The sequence below is a fragment of the Polyodon spathula genome, chromosome 3, assembly GCF_017654505.1.
Source record: "Polyodon spathula isolate WHYD16114869_AA chromosome 3, ASM1765450v1, whole genome shotgun sequence".
NCBI classification, from domain to species: domain Eukaryota; kingdom Metazoa; phylum Chordata; class Actinopteri; order Acipenseriformes; family Polyodontidae; genus Polyodon; species Polyodon spathula.
The window spans coordinates 9,176,434-9,190,883 of NC_054536.1; the positions used below are offsets into that span (position 1 = coordinate 9,176,434).

At 36.6% G+C, this 14,450-nt stretch overlaps 1 protein-coding gene across 1 annotated transcript in view; it reads right to left on the reverse strand.

Moving 5' to 3' along the window:
* Positions 1 to 14,450, reverse strand: part of LOC121312623 (plexin domain-containing protein 2-like) — a 139,817-nt gene that overhangs the window by 59,645 nt on the left and 65,722 nt on the right. The window contains exon 4 of the mRNA XM_041244337.1: positions 9,786 to 9,855. Within this exon, the coding sequence (XP_041100271.1) occupies positions 9,786 to 9,855 (70 nt within the window). The remainder of the gene's footprint in view (positions 1 to 9,785; positions 9,856 to 14,450) is intronic.

Consider the following 14,450-nt stretch of genomic DNA (forward strand, 5'->3'; position numbering starts at 1 on the left):
TGAATTCAGCACACTATTATTCAACAAATTACATTCCTGCTAAAATTGCGATATTGATTTTCGACACCTGTATTCTGGCAGTCACAGTATTTTTGGCAAACGTGAAATGAAACAATTTGTTCCTGATCTGCCTTAGTTCTGCAGATGTGCAGCATGTTTCTACATGGGTGCAATTCACAGAATCTGAGTGGAAAAATTAAAAAACGCCTGTTTAATATCTCATTAGATACGAGATAGAAAATGGAAATTATATTTATTAGCATATTGTGTAATAAAAGTAAGAGAATATACTGTATTATCAAGGCTGTAAAGCAGTAAAAAAAAAAAAAAAATATGTAAAGTATATATGTGCTGTATGTGATTTTACCAATGGAAATGTTAAATTACATCTTATATCTCTCTCTCTATGTCTGCAATACAACGGTAAATACAAAATTAGAAGCTTCAGTATCATGAAAAAGCAAATAACCATTACCTTCATCTACAGTATGGCAGACAGTCAACATGGTTTTAGGAAAAGGAGATCGTGTCTAACTAACTTGCTTGATTTTTTTGAGGATGCAACATCGATAATGGATAATTGCAGAGCATATAACATGGTTTATTTAGATTTCCAGAAAGCTTTTGACAAAGTCCCGCACAAAAGATTAATTCTCAAACTGAACACAGTTGGGATTCAAGGAAACGCATGTACATGGATTAGGGAGTGGTTAACATGTAGAAAACAGAAAGTACTGATTAGAGGAAAAACCTCAGAATGGAGTGTGGTAACCAGCGGTGTACCACAGGGATCAGTATTAGGTCCTCTGCTATTCCTAATCTACATTAATGATTTAGATTCTGGTCTAGTAAGCAAACTTGTTAAATTTGCAGATGACACAAAAGTAGGAGGAGTGGCAAACACTGTTGCAGCAGCAAAGGTCATTCAAAATGATCTAGACAAGATTCAGAACTGGGCAGACACATGGCAAATGACATTTAATAGAGAAAAGTGTAAGGTACTGCACGCAGGAAATAAAAATGTACATTATAAATATCAGATGGGAGATACTGAAATTGGAGAAGGAATCTATGAAAAAGACCTAGGAGTTTTTGTTGACTCAGAAATGTCTTCATCTAGACAATGTGGGGAAGCTATAAAAAAGGCTAACAAGATGCTCGGATACATTGTGAAAAGTGTTGAATTTAAATCAAGGGAAGTAATGTTAAAACTGTACAATGCACTAGTTAGACCTCATCTTGAATACTGTGTGCAGTTCTGGTCACCTCGCTATAAAAAAGACATTGCTGCTCTAGAAAGAGTGCAAAGAAGAGAGACCAGAATTATTCCGGGCTTAAAAGGCATGTCATATGCAGACAGGCTAAAAGAATTGAATCTGTTCAGTCTTGAACAAAGAAGACTACGTGGCGACCTAATTCAAGCATTCAAAATTCTAAAAGGTATTGACAGTGTCGACCCAAGGGACTTTTTCAGCCTGAAAAAAGAAACAAGGACCAGGGGTCACAAATGGAGTTTAGACAAAGGGGCATTCAGAACAGAAAATAGGAGGCACTTTTTTACACAGAGAATTGTGAGGGTCTGGAATCAACTCCCCAGTAATGATGTTGAAGCTGACACCCTGGGATCCTTCAAGAAGCTGCTTGATGAGATTTTGGGATCAATAAGCTACTAACAACCAAACGAGCAAGATGGGCCGAATGGCCTCCTCTCGTTTGTAAACTTTCTTATGTTCTTATGTTCTTATATACCCCAAGACTCTGAAATATAATCCTTAACAAATTCAATCATAATTGAGTAGGCAGTCCTCTCATTATACTGCTCTATAAACGTGTGATATACATGGACTGTAAACAGGCAGTCGAATACACAGGCTTCGGATCTTGATAACTTGATAACTTGCTTTAGAAAGTCCTTAGACCAAAGAGATAAATAACACTTTAGTACCCAAGGCTCTTGACACACAAGGCAATACACAATACAAGTTTCAAGTAATAGAAAGCACCTGAGACAAAACTGAAAGAGAGAGGGTACGATGGGAAGACAAATACAGATGTAAACAATACATCTAACACACAGTGTTGTGTGATGCACTGTAGTTAGGAAGTATGTCCCCTGTCAGTGAGATGAGGCTAAAAGCTCTAAAAACATACTATTGCATAGTGGTTAGGACATTGAGTTGCATTGTGCCAGAGAGAGAGAGAGAGAGAAAGAGAGAGAGAGAGAGAGAGAGAGAGAGAGAGAGAGAGAGAGAGAGAGAGAGAGAGAGAGAGAGAATGAGTTATATAAGTTATGACTTTACAAACATCACGCCTGTGTAGAACAAACAGAATATCAGGCACCATGTTGTTTTTTCTTAATCAACTATATAACACACATACATTTCAAAACAGCTGTGTAGATGTAAAAAAAAAAATAAATAAAAATAAACTAATTTTCATTATTCATATACCATTTACAAACATGAACAGAAAGAACTTTTTAAAAGTATGCCATATATACTTCCATTGATTTTAATCTCCACCATTTGCAATGGACATCACTTCCAATACTATGTTTGCAATAAATGAGTGAGAGGGTGTATATCCAAGAGGATTTTGAATACTTTGCTTTTTTTTTTAGATAAGATAATCTACCGCTTGACCCATACTAACCATAAGTACATGAAGCATTTTAAAATAATTGGTCTTTCAGCATGACTATACAGTATGTAACTACACAACAGTAATAACATCACAATTGTTGCCTGTGCACCCTTAATTGGATCAATCCTTGTTCTCGTTTGCAGACATGTTCTGCTCTCATCATGCCAACCTTAAACTTGGAAGTTTTCACTCTAAAATTATACTGTCGTCTTTTATGACTCTCTGCTTTCATAAGAAACTTGCTTTGTCCAGGAGGTAGTAGCAGAATGAAGTGCGAAGGGCAAGACAGACTCCAAGACAGACATTTACCTTGTAGAGACCCGAAACCTCAGTAAGATATATCAAAGTTGCACGCAGAGCCCGTGACGCAGTCATGGCCTGCTCACGAGGACATAAAAGCACTGCGCTCACAGATCTCCACGCCATGTTTCCTTCAAGCCTGCTGCAATTATAGACGCAGCGACCTTGAAGGTTAATGGTTACATTTCTATTTCAGGGGACCAGGGTTATGATAACAAACTAACGTTATCTTTCAAATGTGAAATGTAACCATTACCATGTATATATATCACAGACATAACACGGACATAAACAAACAAGACAGCTGCTTCCACACCCAGCAAGCAAAGAATATCACAGACATTTGCAGAGCTTTTTGAGATGTTATAGTAACAAAATAATGACTTGGATCACATCATTGGGTTTGGTGATAAAACAAGTGATCAGGAGATGATCGGTATGCACTACTATGAAGAGATATGTGCATGCAGCCCTACGCTCTGACGTTTCGACCGTTAGATAAAGTGGCATGAATACCCAATTGGAGGCCATATAGGGAAGACATCGTTAAGGGTTTAGAACCCAAGATACTGAGCCCAAAACCATAAACAGGAACTGCCCACACAGCCATACGGTAAATACCCCATTTCCATCACCAGAATTTCCAGAATGCTGCAACTGTTGAAATTCAACCGGCTGGCAGGACGACTCTGTGAAATCCAATGGAAAGGCCATTGAGGTACTTTATGTACAAGCTGAGAGAGTTCATGCCGGTGAATCAACTGGGATGCTTACTTTATTGTTTTATTAGCATTATTACAATTGGATCACCTGATTATTGTGGTGCACACTGTCTCATGCCCAATCAGTTTAGCCCCTGGTTTCAGTATTTGTTCCCCAAACCTGCTGCAGCACAGAAGCTCTTCTATACAAGCATAATGTATGGGCTCACACAAAATTCATACATTTTTCTTGACGCTACAACCAACCTGAGGCCAAACCAAACCCCGATCACTCTTGCGATGACAATATCGCTAGTTTCCATATCACATTTTCTTTATCACGAAACCAAAACTAGCCATTTCCAATCCGCGAAATGGGCGGAGAGAAGTTTTGCAGGAGTAGGAGGGACTGCCGAAAGTAACATGAAAAAAGCTGTTGACCAATCCCCAGCCGATATCTGTGACATTTTGAAGGGGCAGAAACAAGGTAATGAAAAGGCAGGCGAAGACAGCCAGGGCAGAAAAAAAAAAAAGTCTGTGTTGTACTACTGTTTCGTTTGAATATGAGTGAATGAATGCTATTACATGCAACTACTACTACTACAGTAGTAGTAATAATAATAAAAATACATTTAATAATAATAATATAATAATAATAATAATAAATAATAATAATAATAAATAATAATAATAATCTGCTTTTAATTTTATTGTGTAAAATATTGAAAAATATGGACGCAAGTTTGAAAGAAAACACACTCACACACACTTGGCAATTACCTCGTTTCCACAAAGCCTGCAGCATCGTGTTGCATTGTTCTGTCACCGTTATGAAAGCGTGTCACATTCTTTTCATGATTTTTGTAAAAATCCATACTGTGCCCTGGCTTGTGTCAGCACCATGCAATGCCAGCATCCTCATACCAAACTGACATGGTGGCCTGTTGTGCACAAGGCTGTATAGTAACTGCACAAGAACAAAGATTAAAAAAAAAATAATGAATAGAACATCCAAAAACCAACGTAGCACTGTCGCCAGGATCAGTACCGGTACATATTATATAAAATAAGAATTTGAATGAAATGCTATCCAGAGCCGTGAAGAAAAAAAAAAAATTGATTGCAGATTTTTAAACTTTTTAAACAGGCAGAGTCGGGTATTATTATTATTATTATTATTATTATTATTATTATTATTATTATTATTTCTTCTGGCGAAAACCCCAAAGCAAATTTAACAAGTTAATACCGAGTGCCGAGAATTTGGGCTTCATAATGTTTCTGTGTAGGCCAACATGTTGAAGTACGTTACGAGAGTAACCAAATGTTTAAAACTAAAAGTTTATATCTTTAAAAGTAGTTAAAACATTCATACATTCTTTATTAGTATTCTAGTTTGTTTACATTTATTAGTGTAATTTGAGTTTAATCAAAGTTCAAGGAGCACTGTGCCTTTAAGAAATTAATCATTTGAACAGAGGTAGGTGACGTCACAGATGACGTGTGAAAATGTCCATGGGCTTTAAAAAAGTGTACTGTAGTTGTAGCTCACTACAAAAATAAGAAATAAAAGAAAATATATCTAAAAAGCTTTACCATCACTGAAAGAGACACAGCTTCAAGCAAACCTTTCCGTGAGTAGAAAATATTTTTTTGTTTGTACGTATTAAATAAATAATATGTATTGCTTTATTAAAGATTTAACTCGAACTGTGAAAAGTCTTGTGTGTGTTTCGTTTAGCAAAAAACACAACATATATTATGATAATAATCAGAATAATACATATACTAATATTTGATACTGTAAATTATTCATTTTAAATTATTCAGTGTTGTGTGCAAGTGTTCGATATATGATGTCAGTGGAGTGTCTTGAGGCATGTACTGTTTTTTGGGTTATTTTTTATTTTTTTGCAAATATTTATTTGCTTAATATGCAATAGCTTTCCAGAAGTTTGTAGTTGACTATAAAATCCGGTCCAGTAAAAGTCTTGCAACGTAATTTATAGATGGAATTGAGTAGATTTAGTCAGGCGATAGCAAACCACCCCCCCTTCTCAACCCAGCGATAGCTGCTTTTTGAAGGGCGAAAAGGGCTTGTTTTGATTCTGCAAGATTTTGCTTGGAATTTTTCTTGTGTTTTGTTACCGTGAATGCTTTCATGTCCTCGTTCACTAAGTGCTAACTTTGATTTGGTCCGGCCCTAAGTGTAAATACCCTAAAACCCAGGTACTCGTCCATTGAAAAAATTCATCCAAGACCTTTTATTTCTTACCAAGCTATGAATTACAATTTTTTATCACCCAATAACGTTGGAAATGCAATCTTCAAGTCATTATATTTCCTTGGTGGCTATTACAATATTCAATTACATCCTTTCAGAGTGCAAAGATGAATGCAGACATCTTGTTTTAAAAGGACAATGATTCAGCATTAGTCTCCCAATATCCCACAAGTCTATAACATACTCAAGGTCAAATGTAGTGATCTCTTAGGAAAGATGGCTAAAGCAGCACTTTGTGAGCATGCTGAAACCAACAAAGTACAGTCTACCAATTGGTATTTACAATTACTACAAACTACTCCAGAATATTAATTGTGCAAATAGGGTGACCTTTAGAGAACAGGGGAGAGAGATATTCCTATTCACGACTGTTCACTGGTAATCAGGTATTTCATTTTCTTATTAACTTTTTAAACTGCATTTTAATATGAATTCTAAACTGGTAAAGCATAGTTGGCTTAAAAGTATTCTTAAATTGATCCACATGTCTTATTCCTCAAGGGAAAAATACATCAGTATCTTTTTTTTTTTTTTTAAATCTTTTTTATGTCTGTCATCATATTGAGCTGCAACAGATAAAATACTTCAAGGGCTGGGCCGTCAGTTTAAGAGGCCCAGTCAGACCCCTGTCACTCTTTCTGTAATGGCACTTTATCAATTGCCCCTTAGGGCAATGCAATTTTGTTTCTAAATTGTAAGCAGGTACTAGAAGATTGATAAAACAGGCAAGCCCTGTGGTTTGATTTATATCCGTAACTGAATAAAATAAAGTGGTCTGTTGAATTACGCCAACAACCTGCAGTGCTGTGATAATATTCTCCACACTGCCTGCCACTAAATGTTACCTCAGGGTGGGCATGGGGCCTTTATCACCAAAAAAGCAGCACTATCGATTTCCTGAGTCAATGCTGCACAAACTCTCTAAATACCGTTTTGATAGGTAGACAGAAGAGGAGGCAGGTAAAATGGAGGTGTGGTGCTCGCAGTGTGAATGCTCCCCGGCTGTGTTGTGAGGAGAATGCAAATGTGTCACTCCTGTGTTAATCATCCCGTGACTGGTCTCAATAAGCTGTTTCATTTTTCAGTTTTTAACGACTGCAAATATCACAAGGTCTCCATGGCAATTTATCCTGTGCATTAATAAGGACTTCAAGCACATAAATTTACTTCTTGTTATTGGGAGGGAGACAAATGACCTGTGGCTTCCCTGGTCTTAATCTCAGAACAAGCAACTGCATGTTTTTGTAATCAGAGCTTACTATACATTTAAAGTGTGTGGTTTTTTTGTGTGGTTTTTTTATGTTGGTGTTTCACATTACTGGTGCTTCAAATTATTTATCATTCCATGGACCTAACTGTTTTAAAACCACATTGCAAGTTAAAAGACTATTAGATGCAAATTCGCAGTATGCATACAACAACATAACTCAACATATCTCTCACCTTTTCCTGTTGACACAAATTACATCGGACAACAAAAAGAAACACTTGTGAAATTAAATATAAATAAAGACATAAACTTATTGCAGACTTCTCACATTGAATCAATAACGTCTTGGCTTACACCCTATTCACAGCATTATGACAAACCTCACCCCCTCTACAAACACTAATTGAGGTCAACAACTCTCCAGAAAAATGTGTTAATAACAGCTAAAACATGAACTCATTAGGGAAGAAACATACATTTGCGAACATTTTGATTGGTTGTATTTAAATCAGTTATTAACCCTTTGACTGTGGATTGCATGAGAAGAAATAACGCTACAGCTGTGTTATGAAGCTACAAACAGCAGGGTGTGAGCTACAGTCATTGGAGTAGCTAGAGGGGTTGTTTTAGGGGTTTGAACCCCTCCCCCCGAAATTCATCATTCAACTATATCTTGATCCATCACCATATCCCCCTCGTCCGAAGCGAAATCCTGGGGATCCATCACCAACACCCCATTGTTTAAATGGATGTTGTTTTCGTCAAAGATTTTTGTCAGAGATTATTATTTATCAAGTTACTGTATGCACAATGAAAGGCAATAGTGCTTCTGGTTTGATTTATTACTGTACTTGCCGAATGTTCTTGTTTGCTTGTTGCTATTCTCAGGTTTATAGGGGCACTGCACTACCTGGATTCTAAAAACCTGAAGTGCTTTTGGTACCTGACTTAGCAGGAACTGCAGGAATGGAAGCCTACAACACCCTGCGGACTCATTTTAGATCCTGGCTATAAATCAAAGCTTTCAATTCTGAAGTACAGTACCTTGACAAACAATATTAATACTGTGACCTCTTGCAGTTCAATGGTCCATTAAATAGATGTGTAGCATCTGGAGTGTACAGTATATGATTCTAGAGTTTACAGCAGTGTAGACGTTTTTTCACTTGTAGAATAAATATGTGCAGTATTACAAGGCTTGTGTGGTTTTGGACCAAACAACAGGAGTGAGTGACTTTTCCTAAATTAAACTGATTTAATTACAGAATCATTTAGTTACAGAGGGACCAATTTACTGATTGTTTTAATCCAGTGTAACATCCACAATCATGTAAGAACTCTTTCACAAATCAAAGTTGTTTCTTCCTGGTTCTACAACATTTCATTTTTTTTTTTTTACTGCAGTAAATACTCATAAATAGCCCTATACCCCATCACACCACTATTGGCCTTTAACAGAAGAGAAAGTTCACAACTGAACTTAAGTAGCAGCAACAGAAATCTGGTGCAAAATTATCTTAAGTGGTATTTTTAAGCAAGAAGAAATGTATTTTGATGCTAGATTTACCGGATCCCCTCTTGTCAACACCAATAGGCCATGAATTGAAACATCTTCAAAAGAGTCGAGTGATGACAGGAAGGAGGAGTATTAATCATGTAAAATGACTGAGCCAAATTGATGGTGCATGACAAGAATGATCATTATTGCTGGCAAAAGTTGAAGCCTGTATACTTCAATGCATGGGTTCTGTAAAACTTAAGCCAAAGAGTTTCAAAATAACCTCTTGGTAGTGTGTTGTTTGTCACAGCTAATGAGCGATTAAGAACAGTGGGTGAAGTTTTAAAGTTCCAAAATATTTTTATACTATTTCATTTCAAGCCGAGACAATGTTTAAGTGGGAAGATGAAAGCTATCAAACAGAAGCTTTAGGTTTATTCCTCCATTTTAATGTCTCTGCTTTTCAATTTTTATGCTTGAATATGGTGCTGTTTTGTATAAGTGATTTAAAAACTACCACTTAGGGTTAGTGTTTAAATAGTGTTTACATTGATTATTACTAGAGGAATAATTTACAATATTCCCATACAGAAGTGTCTGACAGGGCTTAATAAGGGTTAGGGTTATGATGAATCACGAATCACAGATTTCTGCATATTCCAGTACAATCAAAGCAATGACAAATGCAAAACTGCATTTATTATTATGGAATGATTTCCTATAAAACCCACTTATGTCTAATAAAGAGACTACAGTATGCATTCCTTCAAGCCTAAATACTAAAAATGACATATCGATCTAAAACAAGTAATCAAAAATGTTAACCACATATATTAGAATCTTTTGTTTGAGGTTAAAAAAATAAAATAAAATACAAAATGTCTATGAGTATTCATCAAAAAATAAATAAATAAATAAGTGATTTGTGACAAGATTATTGCTCAGCTAAGCAAGGTTTCCACTCTATCGATGTCATATGAAAATCACACTTAACTTTCAAAAGTGTCATATTCCCAGTATCCTTTTCTTTAGCTGATCTGCAACAAGTCTACCTTTCTCCGATTAGGGCACCTAATACCATGCTAATTTCGAGCTAAACTGCTTGCACAGGGTTTGAAAACCATCAGCATTATATTGATATTCACTTACCACCAGTTGCCACAGTGATCTCACGAAGGAAATGTCCATAAAACGGAAAGTCAAACGACAGATTCACTCTCTGCATGGAATTACAAAAGAATGCAGTCAGTTAAATGATTCTAAAAGAATAGAATAAACCAATAAAACCCACTCCTTTTGTTTCTCTAATACTTATTTTCTTATTATCAGATTAAGAAATGTTTCATCATTACCAGTTCATGACAGTAAGAGGTTGCTTTTCATATTCCCTTCTGGAGGCATTAACCAACCTTATTTTAAATCAGCAGTTTCTGACAATTCTAACTAGTAGCTTTAGCATAACAACTGACAAACACCCCATTGAACTAGTTGTTAGTGAAATGTATACTAATATTTATTATAAAATATTTGATAGTCTCTTGCATTTCTCTGTTTTCCCCACTGTTTCACATTCAGTTACATATGAGATCAAATATTTCATATCAGATTTCTCTGAACAGTGATGGATTTATTAAACAATACAAACTTGCTCATATTGCAGATGTTTTAAAATAAGTTCTTTGAGGAATTCAGTTTGAGGCTCAATATAACTGAGTCATCTGAGATATATTCAAAAGGAAATTGTTTTGCAGTTAATATGACAGTGACAATGAAGTATTACCACTGTTTTGTTTGTGTTCATATGTTTTACTAATAGTGTTATTCACAGTAACAATATGGTTTTGTTTGTGTTCATATATTTTGGTAATAGTGTAATTCCAGTAACAATATGTTTTTATTTGTGTTTATATTTTTTCTTAGTAGCGTAATTCACAGTAACAATATGGTTTTTGTTGCTTAGCTATGTACTGTAGATAACCTTCAGAAAACATAAATCACACAATACAGTATTTTAATCTCTTTACACACACTGTCCTTATTTGTCAACTTACAAGACATTGGTTTTCAGCAACTCCACATTTAAACAGGTATATACTCTGAGAAAAAAATTTGCTATTTTGAATGGAAATGTTACTTTCAACACAGACAAAGGGTCTATATTTTGGCTACCGTGTTTAGTTTGCTTTTTTTACTTCTCAAAATTGGCCAGAAGCAACACAACCAATCTGTCACTGTAGATTAATAGGCTTACTAACAAAGCATGTAAAAACTCAACTAGACGAATGTGTGCATGTGTCAAAGGCAACTGAATTAGAAATGCACTTTTCTAAATGAAAATTCATTACACCTGCCGCTGACAAGCAATCCTGTACTGCTCCTTCAGATTTAAACTGCCCAGGACAGAGGAGACAATATTGTGAGGGAGTAATTTGAAAGATGCCAGAAATCTAAGAACATACTCATGTTCAACCATAATTGTGTTCTTTTCAAACTGTACTTTAGTTTTGGTTGTTTAAATGAATAAAAAAAAATCCTACGAAAACCAAAGGGGATCATTTAACAGTCTCAAAACACAGCTGTATTAAAAAAAATTAAAAATGCATTAACTAAAAAGTTTTGAACTCCTGAAGCTGTCAGTGCTAAATGGTAACGCCATTCACTGTCACAGACAAGCAAAAAGGTGGGGCAGTGATAAAGGGGTCAGGACCAATGACACAAAGGTAATGCGTGGTATTTAAAACACCTAACTATAGAATGCACAATCATCACATGTCAAATGTGATTATGCGCGACAAGTTGACTGCACATTGTTTAGGTACTGTGGATAGAGTATAAGTATTTGCATACATACAGTAGGGAAGACTCCTATTGTATAGTAATTTGAACCTTTCCAGGTTTTCTTGTGACCCTTATTTTAAAGTTAGAGTACAAAGGATGCGTGTTACATGTAATGAGCTGGAATGGTTCAACCTGCTACAGAATGAGAGTCTTAAACTGATCCCTGATGCTGTATGGGCAACTATTCAGAAAAAATCCTAGTCACAATCAAACTTCTGAACCCTAATTGATTAAAACAAAAACAACAAAAAAAAGAAAGTACCCTAAGCATGTTTCTCGAAAAAGCAAGTCACTGTAGCAGGGCAGGAGCCCTGCTCATGAAGAGGGGTTTTTGTGTGGATGTACATTGTAAAGAGTGTGTGTTTGTTGTAAATAATTAATGAAGTGTCCGACGCTCCTGGAAGAGCCTGCCTGCTGTGTGAGATTACCAGCTGTGGACAATCAGCAGGTAGGTGTGTTCCAGCGGGGCGTCAGGTATAAAGAGGGCCTGTTTATTCTCCTTAGGGCTATTGTAACGCCAAGGACAATGGGCTAAATATCATCCCTGCTACCTGGACATGGAGACCTGGCTGTGTAATCTTCTGATCGCTGTGAGAGTGACCCAGGATCAGAAGATAAAGACAGTGAAACCACAGACGGCCCTGCTAGTAGTCAGAGTCGGGGTTTGGTTGTGATTGAACAGAGAAGATTAGTTCAGGGATTGTAGATCCCACTAATGTATAGTGAGCGAGGTGTATAAAGCGGGACCTCCACGCCTCCAGGAGTAGCGCACGCTGTTTTCACAGCACCTTTGTTTTGACAGTTTTTTTGTACTGTGTTTATTTTGTTTTTTGTTCGATGGCCATATGTCCCCCTGCCTTGTGGTCTAAAAGACAGCTTTCTAACAAGGGAGAACTATATAACTATTTATAAGTAGGGAAGTATTTTTTTTTGTAAATGGCTTTTTTTTCTGGGCTCTACACGGTCTACAAATAGGTATTGCAAGAGGAAAGATAATAGTTACTAAAACAGAAAAAATAGCATTGCTACATTCCAAATTGATAATTTTATTATACAAAAATGTTTCTAAATATTTAAATACTTACTTGAAAAACAGTAAATGCTAAATCGTAGAATATTTCGTTTATGTCCACCTTTTAAAGACATTCTATTTTCACCATCAGGGAATTATCAAACAAAAAAAAAACATAAATCAATGTAAAAATAACAACACACATGTGAAATGTCTCCTCCTTGTACTGGACAGAGCGATCTTCAGCAGAAATACTTCCAATCTTTGATGCAGCTGGTGTCTTTTTCATTTAACATTTTAAAGAAATCCTGCCACTCTATGCACTGTGTTCAGTTATTTACCAGAAGCAAACTAAACCAGCTGCTAGGTTCCTAAATGCATCGTAACAGGTAGTGTGTCAATAAGGAATGTTTTTTTTGCTGTATTTATTTTTAAGTGATAGACAATATGTATATTTACACTATTCTGTCAGAAATGGGAATTTTCACGTGGAACTACATGTTACACGGCAATGGGTACATTTCACAGAAATTGTGAAATCTGTGATAACCGTGTGTGAATGACTCTGAGTCAATAATCTCCCTCCCGACCAGTATAACAGGAACAGTGTGTCCCAGACTGGATGGTTTGACAGTTAATTCCAGGGTCAGTCAGAAGTCAGCCATCCAAAAAGGGGGTGAAGCCACAATACTAGGAGTCATTGCCTTACTGCGTAGGCGATGTGTCAGTCATGGATTCGAGGAGACGTGATTGCACTCGCTACCAAAGGGGGCGTGACTGAAGGTATATCGGGGAATGTGGCCGAGCTATCTGTTCCTTGTGTTATGGTTACGAGTGGACCGATAAGGAAAACCAGTGTACTAACTGCGAGTGTTTGTTTGTTTTGTCAAGTCTAGTAATTGTTTTGTACAGTAACCCGGGGAGCTGTAGCGAGATGCTAGTAATAAACCCGGACTACACTTCACCACAGTATTACACTACCTACACCAAGAGCACTCATTCTGGACTTTGTGAGTGTGCTGTGTTTGTGTTTATTTTGTGCATAATTTTTTCGGGACTGAAATCTGGTTTATGAATGAAGCAATACACATCTGTGTAAAGCCTGTTCTTTATTATTTACAGTGGCTCTCAAAAGTATTCACCCCCTTTGGACTTTACCACATTTTATTGTGTTAAAACATGGAATAAAAATGGATTGAAATTAGGAGTTTTTGCCACTGATCAGCACAAAAAAGTCCATAATGTCAAAGTGAAAAATAAAATCTACAAATTGTTCTAAATTATTTACAAATACAAAACTGAAAATAATTGATTGCGTAAGTATTCAACCCCTTGAGTCAATATTTGGCAGAGGCACCTTTGGCAGCAATTACAGTCTATTTGGATAAGTCTCTACCAGCTTTGCACATCTGGACACTACAATTTTTCCCCATTCTTCTTTTCAAAATTGCTCAAGCTCTGTCAAGTTGGATGGGGACCTTTCGTGAACAGCAATTTTCAACTCTTTCCACATATTCTCAATTGGACTGAGGTCCGGGCTTTGATTGAGCCACTCCAGGACATTGACCTTTTTGTTTTTAAGCCACTCCAGTGTGGCTTTGGCTGTATGTTTGGGGTCACTGTCCTGCTGGAAGGTCTTCCACTTGGTCTCAGAGTCTCCCACATGCCTTCTGGCAAACTCTAGCCAAGATTTGATGTGAGTTTTTTTTCAACAATGGCTTTCTTTTTGCCACTTGCCCATAAAAGGACAGTTTTGTGAAGCACCGGTCTATTGTTGCCGTATGAACAGTATCTTCCAGCTCAGCCGTGGAAGACTGTAACTCCTTTAGAGTTGCCATAGGCCTATTGGTGGCCTCCCTGACTAGTGCCCTTCTCACCCGGATACTCAGTTTTTGAGGACGGCCTGTTCTAGACAGATTCACAGTTGTGCCATATTCTCTCCATTTCTTAATAATGGACTTTAC